General features: G+C 39.8%; 1 protein-coding gene across 1 annotated transcript; it reads left to right on the top strand.

The window, feature by feature from the left end:
- The first annotated feature begins 1,802 nt into the window (after positions 1-1,802).
- Positions 1,803-20,027, top strand: LOC139954385 (uncharacterized). The gene is made up of 17 exons (XM_071954153.1): positions 1,803-2,283; positions 3,371-3,456; positions 5,359-5,458; positions 6,018-6,092; positions 6,292-6,454; positions 7,150-7,226; positions 8,493-8,576; positions 9,350-9,420; positions 9,521-9,598; positions 9,805-9,865; positions 12,664-12,739; positions 13,503-13,840; positions 14,407-14,434; positions 14,856-14,926; positions 15,744-15,824; positions 16,712-16,846; positions 17,040-20,027. Exons 1-17 carry the CDS (start codon positions 1,843-1,845, stop codon positions 17,187-17,189), a joined length of 2,115 nt encoding a protein of 704 aa, XP_071810254.1. The 5' UTR covers positions 1,803-1,842; the 3' UTR covers positions 17,190-20,027.
- Positions 20,028-20,029: the final 2 nt, after the last annotated feature.

Raw genomic sequence — 20,029 nt, 5'->3', positions numbered from 1 at the left:
CGTTTGTAACCGTTTTTTATAAAATGCATATGGTTGGAAAGATGTTTTAAAAGTAGAATACAATGATCCACACAAGTTTGCCTCGAAATTGCGTGGTTTTCCTTCTATTGTGCGAACTAACATGGTCGGCCATTTATGGGAGTCAAAATTTTGACCCCCATAAATGGCCGACGTGTTTAGTCGACGAGGTAAAAGGAAAACCACGCAATTTCGAGGCATGTTTGTGTGGATTATTGTATTCTACTTTTACAACATCTTTCTACCCATATGCATTTTATAAAAAACGGTTACAAAGGCTTTTCAAAGACCAACTCGACCGATCCAAGGCAACGTGTTCCTTTAAAGAATCAAACTGTTATTGCACCTATGGTACTGCCGTACAAACGATGATCTTTTTGGTTTGCTGAACTGTAATACAGCATAGTGAAAAAAATGTGAGACATTATTATTATCAAACTTTGGAGCGGAAAACATTGTTTATAAACTGCATTTAACGTCTCATATTTAGTAGTAGTCATATTATTATCTGTTAACAATTGTTGAAAAAAAGGTTTCTTTCGTCAGAAAGTTACAGGTTAATGTCGGTCGCTTCGAACCAGAGTAACAAAATGTAGAGCAGGGAGGTATCTAATGCACTTTTACGTTAGTCGTATATATATATAGATGACTTGACTCGGGGCCGAATTAAGTGTGATGGTTCATATTTATTTTTTAGTCTGGAATCGAGGAAATTACACATTAAATTATGTCAAATTAGGTCCGTAACCAGGAATTATATTTTAGGTGGGCGAAATTGAAAAGAAAATACACCGGCGCATTAGCACCGCCCGTTGAAAAACTGTGCGATTCATGCCAACTAGTTTTACAAAAAGGGATAGCCTTTTTGCCTTTACATCAAGATGAGTGAATAGTTGATGCAGAAAAAGGAAGTTTCTATTATTATTATTTTTTTTGGGGGGGGGGGGGCGGGGGGGGTTGGCGGTGGTCGGTAGGCTACATAAACACCATTCCAGTCAGTGATAGGATAAAGTGACCATGACCCAATTTCCTAGTAAGTAGAAATTGCTTCTAAGCAAATTTGATGCTGCAAAAAATGAGTGGGGGCACTACTGAGGTTCAATAGTGTGAAATGTATTATGCTTATGTTGGGATACACCAAGTGAGAAGACTGGTTTTTGTGACCAAACGTATCCATGCATTTAGAACTTTGCCCAACGCACGTTTCATACAAGTTGTAAAAAGGCCCCGTGCTTTCACACTCGACTCGCGCGCATGGTCTTAAAGAGACCTGAAGGTTGAATCCAAAACATACTGCTTGGGGAAAAACAAATAACGCCAAACTTGATTGTATTCAGGGGAGTGCTAATGTAATTTCAATAGAGAAAACCCTTTCACGAAGAAATAACCCATCTATAATAGCCGTCGAAGACCTAAACAAAACAAAAAACCCGTATTTGCCCCATGCAGAATTGATTGCTCAATTAAGTCTTGATAGTTGGACTCTTCATAACAAATGATCTTATGTAACCCAAGGCAAACGGGTCATAATAGTGCACAGACTTTGAGCTCATAAAAAGTATTCGGCAATTTTGGAGCTATTCTTTTTATCAAGGATTATGCTTTATCTAATGGTACGACCCTAACCAGTATTGACCCTAACTACTATCTCACCATCTCTTTATGGTTTGTAATGTTCGAAGGACGTATCATAAAATGCTGTGGTTTGACGTCTTTCTCTGAACACATTGACCACACACCTTCGCCACAAAGTCGCCCTTCAATGGTTCATTACATTAAAAAAAAAGGTCGGACTGCTCTTTTAGTGACTTCGCTGTCTTTGACATGGACCCCGCTCTCGACTCCGTGGCTTCTTCATTGGATCCAAACAGTCGTTACTACAGCATGGTAGCTACGGTTAATATTCTCAATCAAGCTAGGAAGGGAAAACGAAGAGTCGTCGGTTCATTTCTCCCAATAAGTCTCTCTACCGCCACTTCCAATACCAGAGGCTCTTCACTCAATAGGCAGCAGTCTTCAGATAGTAGCAAGACAAACGTACCTTACAGAGTCAAATCTCGTTGGCAACAGGTTTTACCCCGATCGTCTTCCAATCGTCTCAGGCCAGTTGAAGGAACACCCATCCCTGATGTTGCTTTGCAAGAGGCAGGCAACATTGCCAATAAGTCCCAAGGCAGAGTTGATCCCACAGCAGCTGTAGGGTTAGCAGCGGCAGAGATGATTCTTCGGAGGAGGAAGATCCGAAGTTGGAGAGTTGCAAGAAAGGTCAATATTATAATTGTTCAAAGATGAATAAATTTTTTTCAATGTTATTAGTTTTCTGCGATCAAATATTCCTGGTCAAAAGGAATTCGAAGAGAATGGGGTGCTTGGATGGCGGTAAAGAAAGTGGGCGGGAGATTTGTGTTATTCCGAGTCTACGCCAGGTTTACTTTATCCAAGCCCGGTTTACTCCCCTTAAAGGAACACGTTGCCTTGGATCGGTCGAGTTGGTCTTTGAAAAGCGTTTTGTGACCGTTTATTATAAAATGCATATGGTTAGAAAGATGATGTAAAAGTAGAATACAATGTTCTACACAAATATGCCTCGAAATTGCGTGGTTTTCTTTTTACCTCGTCCAATAACACGGTCGGCCATTTATGGGAGTCAAAATTTTGACCCCCATAAATGGCCGACCGTGATAGTTCGCGACGTAAAAAGAAAACCGTGCAATTTTGAGAGATCTTGTGTGGATCATTATTTTCTACTTTTAAAACATCTTTCTAACCATATACATTTCATAACAAACGGTTTCAAACGCTTTTTATAGACCAACTCGTCCGATCCAAGGCAACGTGTTCCTTTAACTGCTTTGTATTGGGGATTGGAAAGGAAACAAATAATGAGTTGACATCAAACTAAAATGCTATTTGTTGGGGGATGTTTGCAAAGGTGCTTTGGGGGACGTTTGTTAGAGTGCGTTCGTTTAGCTTCCCTGGGTCGACCCCGGTGGTTTTTTTTTCCAGGACGAAGGTGGGTAAATATCTGCACACTCGCGTCCTGGAAAAAAAGCGCCACACACCGGGGTCCCCCAGGGAAGCTAAACGAACGCACTCCTAGTTTGTTTGTTTGTTTGTTGTTTCCCCTGGCCCTCTAAATACACTTATGTCTTGTTATCGTTGATACCAGTATTTATACATAACAGTCGATACCCATAAGGCCACATACGTATTGTTTCAATCCACACTAAATTCTTTGTGATAAATAGACAGGACAGTGCAGCACGAGTTGAATTAGTACAATGCTTGCTTCAGTTACTTCATTAATCATCTTTAAAATGTATTCCTTTTCCTTTTGCTTTTGTTTTTATAGAAAATACTATACCAGAAGTTTCGTCGCGTTGCATGGCTTGCAATTCTAGTCCGGCGCGTGTGTAAGATGCACTTTATTGAAGTCAGGTCAGTGTATGGAGTTAGTTTCAGTATTTATACAAATTCACAGGAGCGGAAATGTTGCCATTTAAAGTTCTGAACAACTCCATGTGATGCCTATTATGTAGCAAGGATCTCGCAATGAGTGAATGGCGGTCGCTCCATGCCTGGCCCAATTCCACCTGTCACATTATCCAGCAAATCCGACTGCTTGAAACAGTCCGATAGTCCCCTATTGCTCTGACTACCACCAAAAGGGCCGTACTTAAAACAGCTCTGTAAATAAAAGCATTTAGTTTTCAGAAAATGATCTCAAAGTGAGATTCTATTCTGATTAAAGACAGTGGACACTATTGGTAATTGTCAAAGACCAGTCTTCTCACTCGGTGTATCTCAACATATGCATAAAATTTGAACTTGATTGATCATCGGAGTTGCGAGATAAAAAACAACACTCTCGTCACACGAAGCTGTGTGCTTTCAGATGCTTGATTTCGAGACCTCAAATTCTAAACTTGAGGTCTCGAAATCAAATTTGTGGAAATTACTTCTTACTCGATAACTACGGCACTTCAGAGGGAGCCTTTTCTTACATTTTTTATACTATCAACCTTTCCCCATTACTCACTACCAGGAGAGGTTTTATGCTGATAACTATTTTGAGTAATCACCAATAGTGCCCACTGCCTTTAAGTATAGGCCTACACAGTAAAAATTTCTAAAAAACAACCCGAAAACTAATTTAACCATGAGCCATTCCCCCACACGTCATTTATGTGTTTCGCAATGTAACAAAATAATAGATCAAATGTTTTGGCCCAAAGTTTTTGGGTCGACTATGGGCGGCTCAAAATGTTGAAACCGTATGAAAGGCAATACACTTTTCGGAAAGTTTTTTACGCTGAAATCATAATGCCTATATCAGTAAATGGATGTGCATAAAATCGTACTAGAGATTGTCCACATGCTGAGTATGATGCGTGCATAATCTGGAAAGCTCTGGTAATCTATCTGTTAATTAAAATTGTGAAATATGTTTTGGTATTATTCTTTATATAAACATTGAGTATCTATACTAATAAAAGCGTAACCCGCGCCATCTTGGATTGAAAATTAGAAGGTCCAGAGGCATGGCATCCTTGTGGAAATCAACACGGTTAAGTGTGTGGAACTCAATACGTTTGTGTGGTTTCAGACGTCGGGTTGCAAGTCTACAAAACCCTGACCCACTTACAAGTCATCTGATTGGAGAAAGTTTGGGCAGCGACGGTGTGTCAACCACTAGTCGATGTTGTTACCAGACTATAAGACCCCTATAAGGCTCACGGGGGAGCCTTATAGTTCCTAGAAGTATGCATAAGGTACGTCGTCTAACCCAAAATGAGGTGGGCGCAGCCACTGCAAGTAGTGGCGGACGTGCGAAATAGCTCCATTTTGGGTTAGAATTATGACGCCGTGCATATTTATTATGAGAGGCGTATAACACCCTCACCCACATTACATTTCGAAATATTTGTGAAAAGGATTTTCATCATCTAGCGGGGTGCGGCGCGAAGCGCGGCATCCCGCTAGTATACATTAAAGGCAGTGGACACTATTGGTAATTGTCAAAGACTAGCCTTCACAGTTGGTGTATCTCAACGTATGCATAAAATAACAAACCTGTGAAAATTTGAGCTCGATCGGTCGTCGGAGTTGCAAGATAACTATGAAAGAAAACACGCCCTTGTCACACGAAGTTGTGTGCGTTTAGATGGTTGATTTCGAGACCTCAAGTTCTAAACTTGGGGTCTTAAAATCAAATTCGTGGAAAATTACTCCTTTCTCCAAAACTAGGTCACTTCAGAGGTAAACCAACTGTGAAGACTGATCTTTGACAATTACCAATAGTGTACACTGTCTTTAATTGCTTTTTGTTTTGTTTCTCAGTGACGATGCAGATCTTTCATTCGCCCAAGTATCAACCAATAGGCCTACTGCAAGGCATGAAATGGTGTTTGACGTCACTCAATTCAGAGCCAAGAAACAGGTGACGTGCACTCTCTACATTCCTGGGTCATGATTTGACCTGAATTCCTGGTCCAATGTGGTCCGGCCCTTATGAACCCAGAGTCTGGTTAACTTTTGACCCGGGGATGTTTGGATGGGAAATCGAGAAACATGTTTTACTTGTATCATTGCAATTATTATTTGCATCTGAAATTTATATTTAAACATTTACGTGAATATTTGCGAATTGGGGCACAAACCGTTAATATTTACGTAAATTTGTACGTCAATATTCTCGTTTTCTGGGCACAAATCGCAAATATTTACGTGAATATTAATTTTCAATTTGGGCAAGAAATCGTGAATATTGACGTGAATACTTGCGTAAATATATTTGCGTTCGGTCACAAACCGCAAATATTTACGTGAATGTTTTCGATTTAGGGCAAAATCCATGAATATTGACGTCAATATAAAACAAAATGTTCCATGTCCCTTCAGGGCCACCAAACTTTAATATTTTAAAACGATGTAAAACTTCAGACGAGTAAAATGTGCCAATCATTCATAATGTGGGACTCTGCTATTATTTTCTGTAGAAGCTGTTGTCGTTGGAGGCGAAACGAATTCTGCGAACTCCAGCGGAGGAACGTACAACACAGGAACTGTATTATGTAAGAAGGTGGTCAATGCGCACACGTAAAATTAAATTACATCTATCCAGGAAAACAATTTCTGTGTCTTCTGTCATATGTTTGTTTTTTCTTTTTCTTTTTTGCAAGAGCATTTCGTTTTCATATGAAAGCTGTTTATATCAATGCAATGTTATGGTTATTGATATTGTATATAATGTTGATGTTGATTGACTCTCAGGTGCAAATAGCTTTGCGTGGATTGAAGGATATCGCTGGTTACCCTGTCAATATGCAGAAGCGTCTAGCCAAGGTTTGCTGGTATGAGTCGTATGGACACAACCGCGTCATTGTTAGAGAAGGACACAACCCACGATGTTTTTACTTCGTCTTCTCGGGATCAGGTATAGGGGCTTATACTCATACGATATATATAATACTACTTGGGATCATCTGGAGGTTGTTGGTTCAAACCCCGCTCCAGTCAGGCTTTCTTTGTTCCAACCTAAGCTATTTAAAACCCATTCAGTTTCCCTTGTACTATATGTATTATCAAAAAGTAGAATTTCCTTAAGGCGATATCTGGCTGCCGCTTCGCAGGTTGTATCGTAATTGGGTGGGGCAATGGCTACACGACAGCGTACATGGCTTCTGACTGGTACCCCCAATCAAAGATATTGACTAACACTAATAGAAGAGAGCCGGCCAACATGGTAGAGCGCCGGTACGTTTCGGGAGGTCGTTGGTTCAAGTCCGCTCCGGTCAACTTTTCTTTGTTCAAACCCAAACTTTTTAAAACTAACCTAGTCAGTTTCTCTTGTGTGGTTTAATACTTGATATTATCATAATAGGCACGTCATAGTTATGAATGGCATGAAGTCATGATTTTCAAATATAGGCCTAAGCTAAAGTTCCGCATGGCGCTTGTACTAAGTCATAACTATGACATAAAGTAATGATTATGACTTTTAAATGTTAGTTTTTTTTCTCTCTCTCTCGGAATTTGTCTTTATCACTTCCATCAGGGTGCTTTTGTTACAGTTCTTGAGCCATACTTTTCTGTAGTTGATTTGTTGCACTTCTTACTCTCTGTGTTTAGTTGTAGTGACTGTGCTGGAACCAGGTCGATTAACACAACGCACTGTCGCCATTTTAAAGAGAGGAGACAGTTTTGGTGTAAGTACATGATGTGTTGAAAACTTATGAACTCTCCTCAAACAATATCGACAGGAGTTTTCAAGAGTAAGGCAGCTTTGCTTTTTATATACACACTAGGGAGGTTTAACTGCACGTTACGCGTGCAAAAACGTGAACGTGAACATAAAATTGTGTTTTAATAATTCACGTTTTAGGCATACGTAAAGTTACCATTTTTCACGTCAGGTACTTACGTGCAGACGACATACGTGAACATGAAATAAGCCCAAAGTGGTGACTTAACCTAGAAACGACACAATTTGTTGACATTCGCGTTCACGTTTTTTCTCGCGTAACGTGTAGCTAAACCTCTCTTGGTAAAATACTAATATAGATACGATTTAGGCATATATTATGCGTATACGACTAAAGAGATATTGATGCTAATTTGAATTCCTAGCCTAGTAAAAGAAAATTCAATAATAGTAGGCCTAATCACGCTAGGACCACTTACAATGCACATTTTAAGGTGTTCAGGCATTTAATGGTCTGGACACCCTTTTCTCACTTGATGAATCTAAACATAATGCATAAAATAACAAACCTATGAAAATTTGGACTCAGTTGATCGTCGAAGTTGCGAGAGAATAGTGGAACAAAGACTACCCTTGTCGCACAAGTTTTGTGCTTTCAGATGCTTGAACTCGAGACCTCATCGCTCGTATACAGTGCTAACACACATCGGTATGGGTAAAACCAAAATTAATATTCTTTATCCCCGATGCAACTTTAACATCTCTTATATCGTTGCGGTACCCGCTGCCAAAACATAGGAATCGAACTGCATCTAACTACCGGGCAACCTCGGTAGTCTAGTTGGTAAGACACTGCTCTAGAATTGCAAGGGTCGTGGGTTCGAATCCCACCCGAGTAACACGTCTGTGATATTTTTTCACATGACTCGGGAAAGTACTGAGTATACAGTGCTAACACAAATCGGTGTATGGGTAAAACAAAAATAATAGTCTCGAATTCAGTTCAAATATTTTAGTGAGAAGTTACTTCTTTCTCAAAGACTACGTTATTTTAGAGGGAGCTGTTTCTCACAATGGTTAAACCTATCAATAGCTCACATTGCTCGTTAACAACTAAGTTTTTATGGTTACTGTTATTTTGAGTAATTACTAATAGTATCGAGTGCATTTAAACACAAAGTAGGCCTACGTACATGGATTATTATTGTAAGCGTTATAGGTCACTGTAACATGATATTAACCCCCATTTGCCCGTCTGTTTACTTTGAAGGAACTCGCTATATTGAACCAAAGTAAACGAACCTCAACAGTTACATCCCGTGAAGACCTGGAACTTCTAGTTATATCTATTGAGGTATGAACAAACCTAATGTGATCAGGTATTGATGATAAATGAGTACGTTCCGATTTATGTGGCATCTTGTGCTGGTCGGAAATAATTCCGTCAACATTTAAACAATCGTAATACCATTCGATGTACGATTTTATATATAATCCATGTCCAGGCTAACAATGACGGCTAACACTGGTCAACAAATATAGCACTTGATTGTTGAATTGGCAAATCATTTCAATCTTACATGAACAACGGCAACCAGCCTTCGTTTACTGATGATTTACTACAATGTTACAGGAACACGTTGCCTTGGATCGGACGAGTTGGTCTGTGAAAAGCATTTGAAACCGTTTGTTAATATATGAAATGTAAATGGTTAGAAAGATGTTTTAAAAGTAGAATATAATGATCCACACAAGTTTAACTCAAACTTGCACGTTTTCTTTTTACCTCGTCGACTAACACGGTCGGCCATTGACTCCCATTAATGGCCGACCGTGTTATAGGGTCGGCCATTTATGGGAGTCAAAAACTTGACTCCCATAAATGGCCGACTTTGTTAGTCGACGAGGTAAAAAGAAAACCACGCAACTTCGAGGAATATTTGTATAGATCATTGTTTTCTACTTTTACATCATCTTTCTACCCATATGCAGTTTATAACAAACGGTTACAACGCCGTTTAAAGACCAACTCGACCGATCCAAGGCAAGTGTTCCTTTAAACGCTTGAACGTCGGCATCTTTTGGACGAGCTCTGTGATATTTAACCGTCTTACTTTTATCTTTTAGGACTTTATGAAGATTTTTATGTCAGGCGGAGTAAAAAGACTCACTGATTCAGACCACATTGCATTTATAAGGTGAGAAGTTATAATAAGTATTGTAATCAAGTGAATACGAACTTTTCCCTTGATACGAAAGTTGTATTCGATAATGCCTTTTCGTCTTGTATGTTTATAGGAGTATCGACTTCCTAAAGGGTTGGCCAATCGAGCTACTTGATCTACATCCAAAACAATGCGTCTTCAATTTTTTCAGGTATTTGCAAATTTGAAATTGACTTAATAATTAGTGCCGAGTCGTTACTTGTTTTATCTGAAAAGATAATGAAACCACAATACATGTTTACGTTAATCATATTTATTTATTGGTTAAAAGGAGTTTCTCGAGTCTAGAACAATCAATTCTATTTTTAAAAAGTTCTTTTGAAACGACAAAATAACTATTATGTGATATCTTTGCAGAAGAGGCGCAGTGCTAGTCAGGGATAGTAAGTGTTCAGATTGGATCTATATTGTCAAAACGGTAGGTTGATCTTAAGGATTGTTATAGTATTGGTAATTGTCAAAGACCTGGGGTCGATTTCACAAGAGTTAAGACTCGTCTTATCTCGAGTTAGGACGAGTAACTCGTCCTAACTTCTTAGGATTAATCTTAAGGTCTGCATGCAACAGTGCAGATGGGACCCGTCCTAATGCTACTCTCACACTAGGGAAAATATGCTAGAGAATGGGCTTACGAATTGAATTATTTGATAATCGCTCAAACTTCGCAACATTTGCCGTGTTTCATAAGCCTTGGTAACAATTTCGGAACGTTTACTAGTCATTCTCCACCTCTTTTCGAAGATCACTCAATCAAAATGTGGCGAATATTCTTGCGATTATGAATACATTCTTGCGAATAAAAATGTTTACATTCGCGGTGAATTCGCCAAACAACAATGAATATGTGAATATTTTCATCTTGGTCACCCCTCGGTCGTCCCTCGACCTCTCCTTAACAATATATGACGAATGCTTACCAACGCTTGACAATGCTAGCCACTGCCTTACAAACATGCAACGAACGTTCGCACGTCCCGACTGAGCTTCCCAACGATTTCAAACAAATGAAGCGTTTGCTAGCAAATGTTACGAATGCTTGCGAATGCCTGCGAATGCTTACGAAAGGGCTTAAAAACGTTATTAACGCTCTTAGGAACGTTTCGAATGTCTTACCATCGTTGCCAATGTCTTGCCATTTTCTGACTAATTTCCGAACAATGGATTACGCGGCCGCGATTGCTATAAATACCGGGGCGAATCTTGCTCCGGCCACTTGTTCGTTTGACCATGGAGGAAAAAAAGAGAAGGAGCTCCAACGACCCGCAAAACCGCAGAGTAACAAAAGAATACTCTGACAATGCCCCTCTCTGACCAGTGGAAAAAGATAGGAGACATCAGCTGGACGGCCGATTAACGAGCAGGGTTAAATCTCTTTGTACAGAACCCGTGGTACCGCCGCTCTGCACCATTGCCTTCGTGTAAAGTTGAATCATTGTGAAGAATTGTGAATATACACGTTTTCATTTACTGCTTGTGGTGTTTCACTGAAACATCATGGCATAATATATATGTATTTTTTTGACTTTCCGGGCACTCGCGGTGGTTCAAAATTTGGGTATTTCCACACGAGGGTGGTTGATATTCAATTGTGTTTTTCGATTTGGTGGGCAAAAGTGTACACAATTTTTATCAGGTCTTTTTCTGTATTATATCCATACGACATACGACACCATAGTTGAGTAAAGAACCAAGTGCGACAAACAGCAACACCAAATTTGTAAGAAAGGGGACCCGCGAAGGTTACAAACGCCTAAAGCCCGGTTCAAACTTCCTGCGAAGGCGAATGCGGAGCGAATATTGGTGACGCAACAATCGGTACGCGCTCCGTTTCCCTTTGTGATGCAATGACATTAGCATCGCACGAAGCATTGGCAGGAAGTATGAACCGGGCTTTACAAGTGCATTTACGAACGTTGCCAACGCTTACGCATGCTTTACAGACGTTAAAGCCATTATACACTTTCGGTATTAGTATTGTCCAAGTCCCACACTTCGTTTACCACAAACTCTACATCAAATAACAAACTGTGAAAATTTAAGCTCAATCGGTCCTCGGAGTCGGGAGAAAACAACGGAACAACCCTTGTTTCCGCGCGTTTTGCCGTGTCATGACATGTGTTTAAAATAAATCCGTATTCCTCGTTAACGAGAATTTATACTGTTTTGCTGTTTTCTCAAAAAGTAAAGCATTTCATGCAATAATATTTCAAGAGAAGTATTTCACCATTGCCTTCTGTAAACCCTGTAAGTTATGTGTAAATCTGTGAACCGAAAAGGTCCAATGGCTTACGAATGTCGAGTCGAATGACCGTCTTCGCAACATTCGCTAAGATTAACAAACCGGTTTGTAAATTGACCGATCTTCGTAAATTGACCGATCTTCGTAAGGAGATGGGGTGTGACGGGTAACCGCTCCGAATTTGTCACGAACGCTTACGAAGACACGGCGAATGTTATGAAGTATGAGCGATTGTCAAACATTTTCATTCGTAAGCACATTCACTTTAATATTATGCGCAACAGTGTGAAACAGCATTAGGAAGCGCTGTTTAATTTTAGCGAATGTTGCGAAGACAGTCATTCGCCGTAGATTTTCGTAAGCATTGGTAGCCATTAGTTACGTTGGTAAGCGTGCGTAAGCGTTGGCAACTTTCCTAAGCTATTGTAAGGCATCTGCAATCATTGGCTAGCATTGTTAAGCATTCGTAAAAATGTGTAACACACTGGTACGGACAGGTCGAAGGGTGACCGAGGGCGAAAGTGAACATATTCACTATATCAATTCGCAAATTTTCGGCGAATTCACCGCGAATTTTAAGTATCCATATTCGCAAGATTCGCCCAAGTGTGAGAGTAGCATAAGACTTTGTGAAATCGACGGCTGTATCCTTATTTGGTGTATAGAACAACATTATGCACAAAATAACAAACCTGTGAGCATTGGGTAAATTGGTCATCAAAGTTGCAAGAAGAATAAGAGTAAACGTGAATAAACATCATTATTGCATAAAATTGTGTGATTTCAGATAGGTGTGAAAATTACCCCATTCTCTAAACAAACTGGTCGTTCCTAATACATGTACTTTAAGTATCAACAGCTCTCTAGGGTCATTAAGTTTTGGAAATTGAACTAAACTGAAATTCAGTGGGAAAAGGGTACTAAATAAAACACGAGTAATTCAGCTTATAACAAGTTTATTGTTACATTTTTAACAGGGTAGCTGTTCTGTTATAATAAAGCTTAAACAAGGGAAACCAACCGAAAAAACATCAACGAATACAATAAAGAAAGGTAAGTTTATTGAAGGTGAGCGTAGTGCACGATGTTTTCTGCGTCCGTCGTGGGTCAATTAAGTTTGGGAGTTCACCACAGATATATAACACACATTATTTGTTCTGTTGCACACCCTGTGACTGGAAGATCGATATCAATTCACTTGCAATGTTATTGGAAAATGTTAATACAATGAAGAAGGCCTAAAACACCCGTAAAACAAACATCTAGAAGCAAAGGCAGTCGTATTATAACAGAAAGCAACAACTTAAAACCACAAAACACATGGTGATGGAGTTGGAGGGGGCCAATAAAAGTTTGTTCAGTATGGACCCCCATAGAAGACCCTTCTGAAGGAACAAAGGGGTATCAGAACATAGGGGTGGCAGACCATAGGAGTACCGGAACATAAAGGTATCGGGACATATGATGAGTGTTGGAACATTGTGGTATCGGAACACAAGTGTCGGAACATAGGGGTGTCGGAACATAGGGGTAGCGGGATATAGGGGTATCGGAACACAAGGGTATCGGAACATAGGGGTTTAGGAACGTCAGGGTATCGATACATGAGTGTCGGAACATAGGGATGTCGGAACATAGGGGTGCGGAACATAGGGGTATTGGAGCACAGGAGTGTCGGAACATAGGGGTTTAGGAACGTAAGGGTATCGGAACATATGTGTGTCGGAACATAGGGGTATCGGAATTGGGGTATCAATTTTCGATGTCACTCCACAATATTGTTCATTAACTTATATAATATGACCCTACCCTACAGAAGGGAAGAGAACCATGGGTTCGAAGCACCCCAACCTCGTCTGTCGTCTGCCGCCTTCACGTCACGAGGCAAGACTCATCAAAAAAGAAAACTCATTTCTTCGTAACAAGGTTCGCCTCTTGCAAAGAACAAGGCCATCGTTGTTTCACCGCGGTATGGATTTACCTCTAGTATCACCAGCTGGTCACGGTGAACATAGTAAGCTAGACATGGAGACAACTAAGATGGAAAGCAAGGAGCTAAGGAGGATTATTGAAGCCTCTGGATTAACAATACATGAAGAGGAGGGGGATGAAGACAGTGGAAAGACGGAGGAACACGAAGATTCGAGAAATGAGGTAGATACAAAGTTATTATTGTGTAAATTACTTTGCCTATCTTGACCATTCACTTGATTTATTTGTGATCAAGAAATGAGCAATGCTAGTGAATGTCCCGAATTTGGCAACGTGTCGTTGACATTATTCTGAGCTTTAAGGGACCACGTTGCCTTCGTTTTACCTCGTCGACTGACACGGTCGGTCAAAAAGTCGACTCCTATAAATGGCCGACCGTGTTAATTCGCGACATAAAATGAAAACCGTACAAGTTTGAGTTATACTTGTGTGGATCATTATATTCTACTTTTAAAACATCTTTCCAACCATATACAATTCATAACAAACGGTTTCAAACGCTTTTTTATAGACCAACTCGTCCGATCCAAGGCCACGTGTTCCTTTAATGCACTGCTGACAGTTTAAAAATGAATATCATAACTTGATCTTAAATTAGACAGAAACACTTTCAAATAACCCAAAAATTAATCCAATGAAAACAGCAGCTTTTAATTCACAAATAAACTTATAAATAGTTGAAAATATGCGTTAGTAGTTTTCTTTTTCTACTTTCGATTTATTTTTAGGAAGTCAACTTGGATAACAACGACAATGGTACGTTTACCAATGTTTGCTTTTTTCAACTAATGGGGACATCACTAATAACGATGTGGTTTGCCACCGCGCCGCCCCCCCCCCCGCCCCCCCCCCCCCAAACAAAGAGAAGATAATGTCAATATTGCTGGCCCAAAGTTGTCCCCTAAATGAATTTTTAAACAATTCTTAAAAAGCATGTATTTTGAAAGATTCTCTTTTTAATTTAATAATGTTAATTTAATAATTAAATAATGTTATAACAATTATTTTTCAATTAAATTTAAATTTTAGGGGCAACTGGGTAAAGAGAGAGAGTTTAATGTATCGAACCATTAAATTAATAAACTGTTCAATTCGGGTGGGGGGGGGGGCTCCAGACCCCGCCTCTTCTGGTTACGCAACTGAACTACTGCTGATGCGTTTCTTTTATTGTTTGCAGAAGAACCACAACAAGCTGTCTTTGGACCACGCCGCACATTTGCAGATGATCTGAATGCTCAAAGTCAGAAGGTAATTAATAAGGGAATAAAAGGGTAAAGACGATTTCTTCAACTGTCGTTTAAAACCGGCAGGGTCGAGGCCGTGCAATAAACGCACGGCCCCGACCCTGCCAGGTTTTGAAGCGGCAAAAGAACAAGTCACTACTCTTTTATTCCCAGTCATAAATGCCTTTTTGATTAAAAGGCGTAAATGAAGTATGAAACTCTGTAAAAACTTATCCGTTTTCCGACGTCCTTGAGCTCTGTACGTGTGTTTCTGACAGAGACAGTTTATTTTGGGTACGCATTCTTGCGCGTATTAGTATGCATCTAAATGTATCTGAACACACCGGTTATAAACACCTCCAGCTGGTCTTTATCAACCGTATGAACACCTCCACGTGACGCGCTCTCCACCAAGAAAATTTATTATGTCTAATTAAACATTCATAGATACCTCAGACAATGTTGCTATTCCTATTAACACGTCACGTGGGGTTGTTTCTTTATAATGACAAGCTGGAGCTATTTATAACCGGTTGTTTTCGGATACGTTTGTGCGGGTTAGCCCACAACCTCGTTTCCAGGGGTTTCCAGGGGCGATCTCGCCGTGTTATTTTTGCCTATGAATACGAGGGTACATACTACGCGCACGGAAGCACGGCCCTGCCGGTTTTAAACGGCAGTTTAAGAACTCGTCGCTACCCTTTTCTTTCCTTATTTAAATTGCGGGGGAAACTGTGTACGGGACTTGTAAAATTACACACAAATGGATTGTCTTGCTGCGTTGTGTTGAATCAATCTTTCATTCACAGTCATATCATTTTCAAAAACTCTCTCATTTTCAGGTTAAAACGAATACCTTAGAAGACAACGATAATGATGTTGTTTACATCTGCGTCCGATTACTTGTAAAGGGAGGAGCATTCGTGAGTACATTAAATCGGTCGATTACAATAAGATCCCTTAATTTGTCGCTGAGTTAATTGACACATTTTAAGGCTAAGTTTAATTAAGTTATATCAAGGCTCGAGTGTGAGACAATATCGGGGGAAAATACATGTGTCTTCCTAAGGGAGACTGGACTGGAAACTTAATATCGAGTTCAACATATGTATGTTGAACTCGATATTGGTAATCGAATTTTGCGAGATAATGGGTGCGTTCGTTTAGCTTCTCTTGGTCTTCCCCGGCTGCCCCCGGACGTTCGAATAGCTTTGACGTCATTTCAGAGGTACCCGGGTCGGCCCCCAGTGCCCTGCTTGTAGAGTGGGTCACTTGGGGTGACCCGATGTGCATGGCAACATGGGGACATTGGGAGTGTGTTCGTTCGATTAGATCTTGTCAGGGGATCCGCGGGGTCGACCCAGGGAAACTAATCGAACGCACCCAATAATGGAAGAAAAAATGCCTTATCAACCGAAGTTGTGTGCTTTCAGATGCTTGATTTCGGAAATTCAAAATCTAATTCTGAGGTCTCGAAATCAAATTCAAATACTTTAGTGGAAAATTACTTGTTTCTCGAAAACTACGTTACTTCAGTTCGAGCCGTTTCTCACAATGTTTTATTCTATCAACATCTTTCCGTTGATCCCAAACAAGTAAGTTTTTATGCTAACAGTTATTTTTTAGTAATTACCAATAGTGTCCAGTACCTTTAAGATGGAAATTTTTCTCAAGAAACACTTCTTAAAATCAACCTTTTTAAAAAGTAAAATGACTCAAATTAATTAATTAACCACTTACATCTTAGAACATTTACAAAGAAATCAACAATCTGAAATTTAACATTATGCTGATATGTTTTCAATAATAGGGATTGGCTGAGTTGATGTTTAGTGAGCAACCAAGCGTCAGTCTTGTTAGTAACGGAGCAGAATGTGTGGTTCTTTCCAAACATTTCTTTCTTGAGAATGCACCAGAGCATCTTATTCACCGAACCAGACTGTTGGTGAGTAATGTGCGTTGAATAAACGTTATGGAAATCTGTAGGCCTACAGATAGATTGATACAGGCCTGTTTCGTTTTGACAATATTATTCTGGAACTTTACGATGGGTGAACTTTGGAATAAATTCATTTACCCGTTATTATTATTTACGTAAAATTGTCTAAATTGTATATTGTTGATGTTTATGCATGTAGGTAACGCCATACGGCAGCGTAGAAGAACTACAAGAAAACTTTCAAAAAGAGCTTTCTTGGAAGAAATATCGCGACACGACACTGCGTGAGACAGTTGGCAAACTTCAAACTGAGAGGGCGACATTGAAAAGACCTGATCACACTTCGTAATATTGCACTTGGTGCTTGAAGAAGAAGAAAGAATACGTCAGCGTAGTAACCCCTTCCGTATGATAAAGGCAGTGGACACTTTTGGTAACCTCAAAGTAACTATTATTATAAAACCATATTTGATTACGAGTAACGGGGAGAGGTTGACAGTATAAAACATTCTGAGAAACGGCTCCCTCTGAAGTAATGTAGCTTCGAGAAATAAGTACTTTTTCACGAATTTGATTTCGAGACCTCGGATTTAGAATTTGAGGTCTCGTAATCAAGCATCTAAAACCACAGAACTTCGTGTGCTTTCATTATTCTCTCGCAACTTCGACGACCGATTGAGCTCAAATTTTCACAGGTCTGTTATTTTATGCACATGTTGAGATACACCAAGTGTGAAGACTTGTCTTCGACAATTACCAATAGTGTCCACTTTCTTGAACTCACAGAACCTCAGCACAACGATCCCTAGAGTAGTTCTCGAAGGATCCTCAGTCTCGTTTTTGTATAGTAACGGAAATCCCAACAAAGTGTACAAAAAGTTGACAACAAGGTTTATATCGATCAGTCTTTGAAGTGTTACCAACAACTTGAGGGCGCTATAACGTACCCTTCGAGTGGATTAATTCACTGCATCATGGTAACAGTGTCGGGGGATTTTAACCCCCGCCCTGCCCCTTTCCGAACCCACGGCTTCAGACTCCGCTCTTGTCTGGGCCAAGCTAGCCTGAGCCGAATCTGGATCCGAAGCCGTGGTTTCGAAAAGGGACTTTCGCTCGTCCCCATCAGGCAGTGGACATTAATGGTAACTATTCAAAATAATTATAGCATAAAACTTTACTTTGTAATGAGTAAAGGGGAGAGGTTGATGGTATAAAACATTGTGAGAAACGGCTCCCTCTGAAGTGACATCTTTTTCGAGAAAGAAATATTTTTCCACAAATTTAATTTCGAGACCTCAAATAAAGCACACATTACTTCGTGTGACAAGGGTGTTTTTATTTCATTAATATCTCGCAACTTCGACGACTAATTGTGCTCAAATTTTTACAGGTTTGTTATTTCATGCATATGTTGAGATACACCAAGTGAGAAGACTGGTATTTGACAATGACCAATAGTGTCCACTGTCTTTAACCAAAGACAAACATAACAAGCACGCTCATTGGTATGTGCTCAGTCCCATCATGCACCACAGTCTCCACCACACACACGCATGACGTACTTCCTGGTCAAGAATCTGCCCAAGCCGATCCTGGATGGACCAGGGCCGACTGTGACTGTGTTCTTGGCTGGAGGAATTTGAGTAAAAGAGGGCGATTTCATACGAAATGGAGGTGATGGGGAGACACATAATCAACCATGGTCATAATCACAGGGGTGGAATCCTCTGTGACAGTGGAGCTACAGCTTACAGTATATAAACAAACCCATGATCAAAGTGACCATTGCATGCCTCCATGGTTTTCTTAAAATTGACAAAATGTTTTGTTCAGAAATGAAATGAACCTATACATTTAGGTTTGAAAATGAAGTGGCGTATAAACCCTATTATACATTATTGGGGTATAAAAGTTTATCTCTAGAATTCGGATTATTGAATCACCTTTCTTCGCCTTTATGACGTTTTGAAGTACTATAAATCCTTGAATATTACAGAAGCTCAAAGTCTACCTCACCTTGAACACGTTCGGCGAATACAGATAAAGGCAACACAAGGCAACACAAACTGCACGGATGTATTAAGTTTCAGGTAAAATCGAGAGCATTTTACGGTTGTGTTTAAAATGTTTTAGTCTATCCGGCTGCTTGCTATGCCAGATTTATCTGAATGACTTCCCTCAGCGAATCTCTGCGGATCCTTTGCCGCTTCCTGCAAAAAGAAGGGGGGCTGGTTGCACTCACGTCCAGTTCACATTTACTACAGCGATCGGGAGAGACCCGTAGGGCTAATACCCTTTTACTTACTCTGAAAATGGCATTGTTGTCAGACTTGTTATTCCCATCGTTATACAACGACGCAGTTTATGAAGAGGGGCCAAACATCATGTCATTAATAATACTGAATAAGAATAATCTCGTCTTGGATAACGTGATCAGAACTGTCTTGATTAGAAACATTTTAGATGTCAAGAATTTAGTTTTACTTTCTAAAAACTATAGGCCTCTTATTAAGACGACCATGGTGAGACTATACCGAACACAAATTTACGAATGTTTAATATTTTACTGTTAACTCAGGGGACAAAGCGATGAGTTTCATAGCAGTCACATGGGGCTCATAAATGGATCGTGCCAACATTTTTGTTATGTCACTGAAGGTGCCAGCTAATGTCAGTGGCCAAACACAAACCTAAAACATTCTAGTGGCATCAAGGCCCAATAAATAAAACTAACCGAGGAACGCTGAACTATTGTTGTGATCATAATCTGACAATGCAGTTCTTAAGTGATTAGTGTTTACCATTAATACAGTATTATGAAGTTCATGTAGATTCTGACTATATTGAACAACGATTGAGTATGAGTTATCTTTGGCAATCAACTTAACTGGATTCCTTATCAGATTATTAATACCATCACTTTGCTTACCCGTTAACAAGTTTGGCAGATCACATTTTTGTATATTCAGTTTGTTGATCTATAAAGTTAGTTTCTTTTTTGTATAGGCATAAATCGCAAAATGTTTTAGCTGTATTGTTAACGGTGTGTACAGCTGAAAGACACTGGACACTATTGGTAATTGTCAATGACCAGTCTTCTCACTTGGTGTATCTCAACATCTGCACAAAATAACAAACCTGTGAAAATTTGCGCTCAATTGGTCGTCGAAGTTGCGAGATAATAATGTA

The sequence above is a fragment of the Asterias amurensis genome, chromosome 2 (assembly GCF_032118995.1).
Source record: "Asterias amurensis chromosome 2, ASM3211899v1".
NCBI classification, from domain to species: Eukaryota; Metazoa; Echinodermata; class Asteroidea; order Forcipulatida; family Asteriidae; genus Asterias; species Asterias amurensis.
This window is presented reverse-complemented; position numbering and strand designations above follow the sequence as displayed.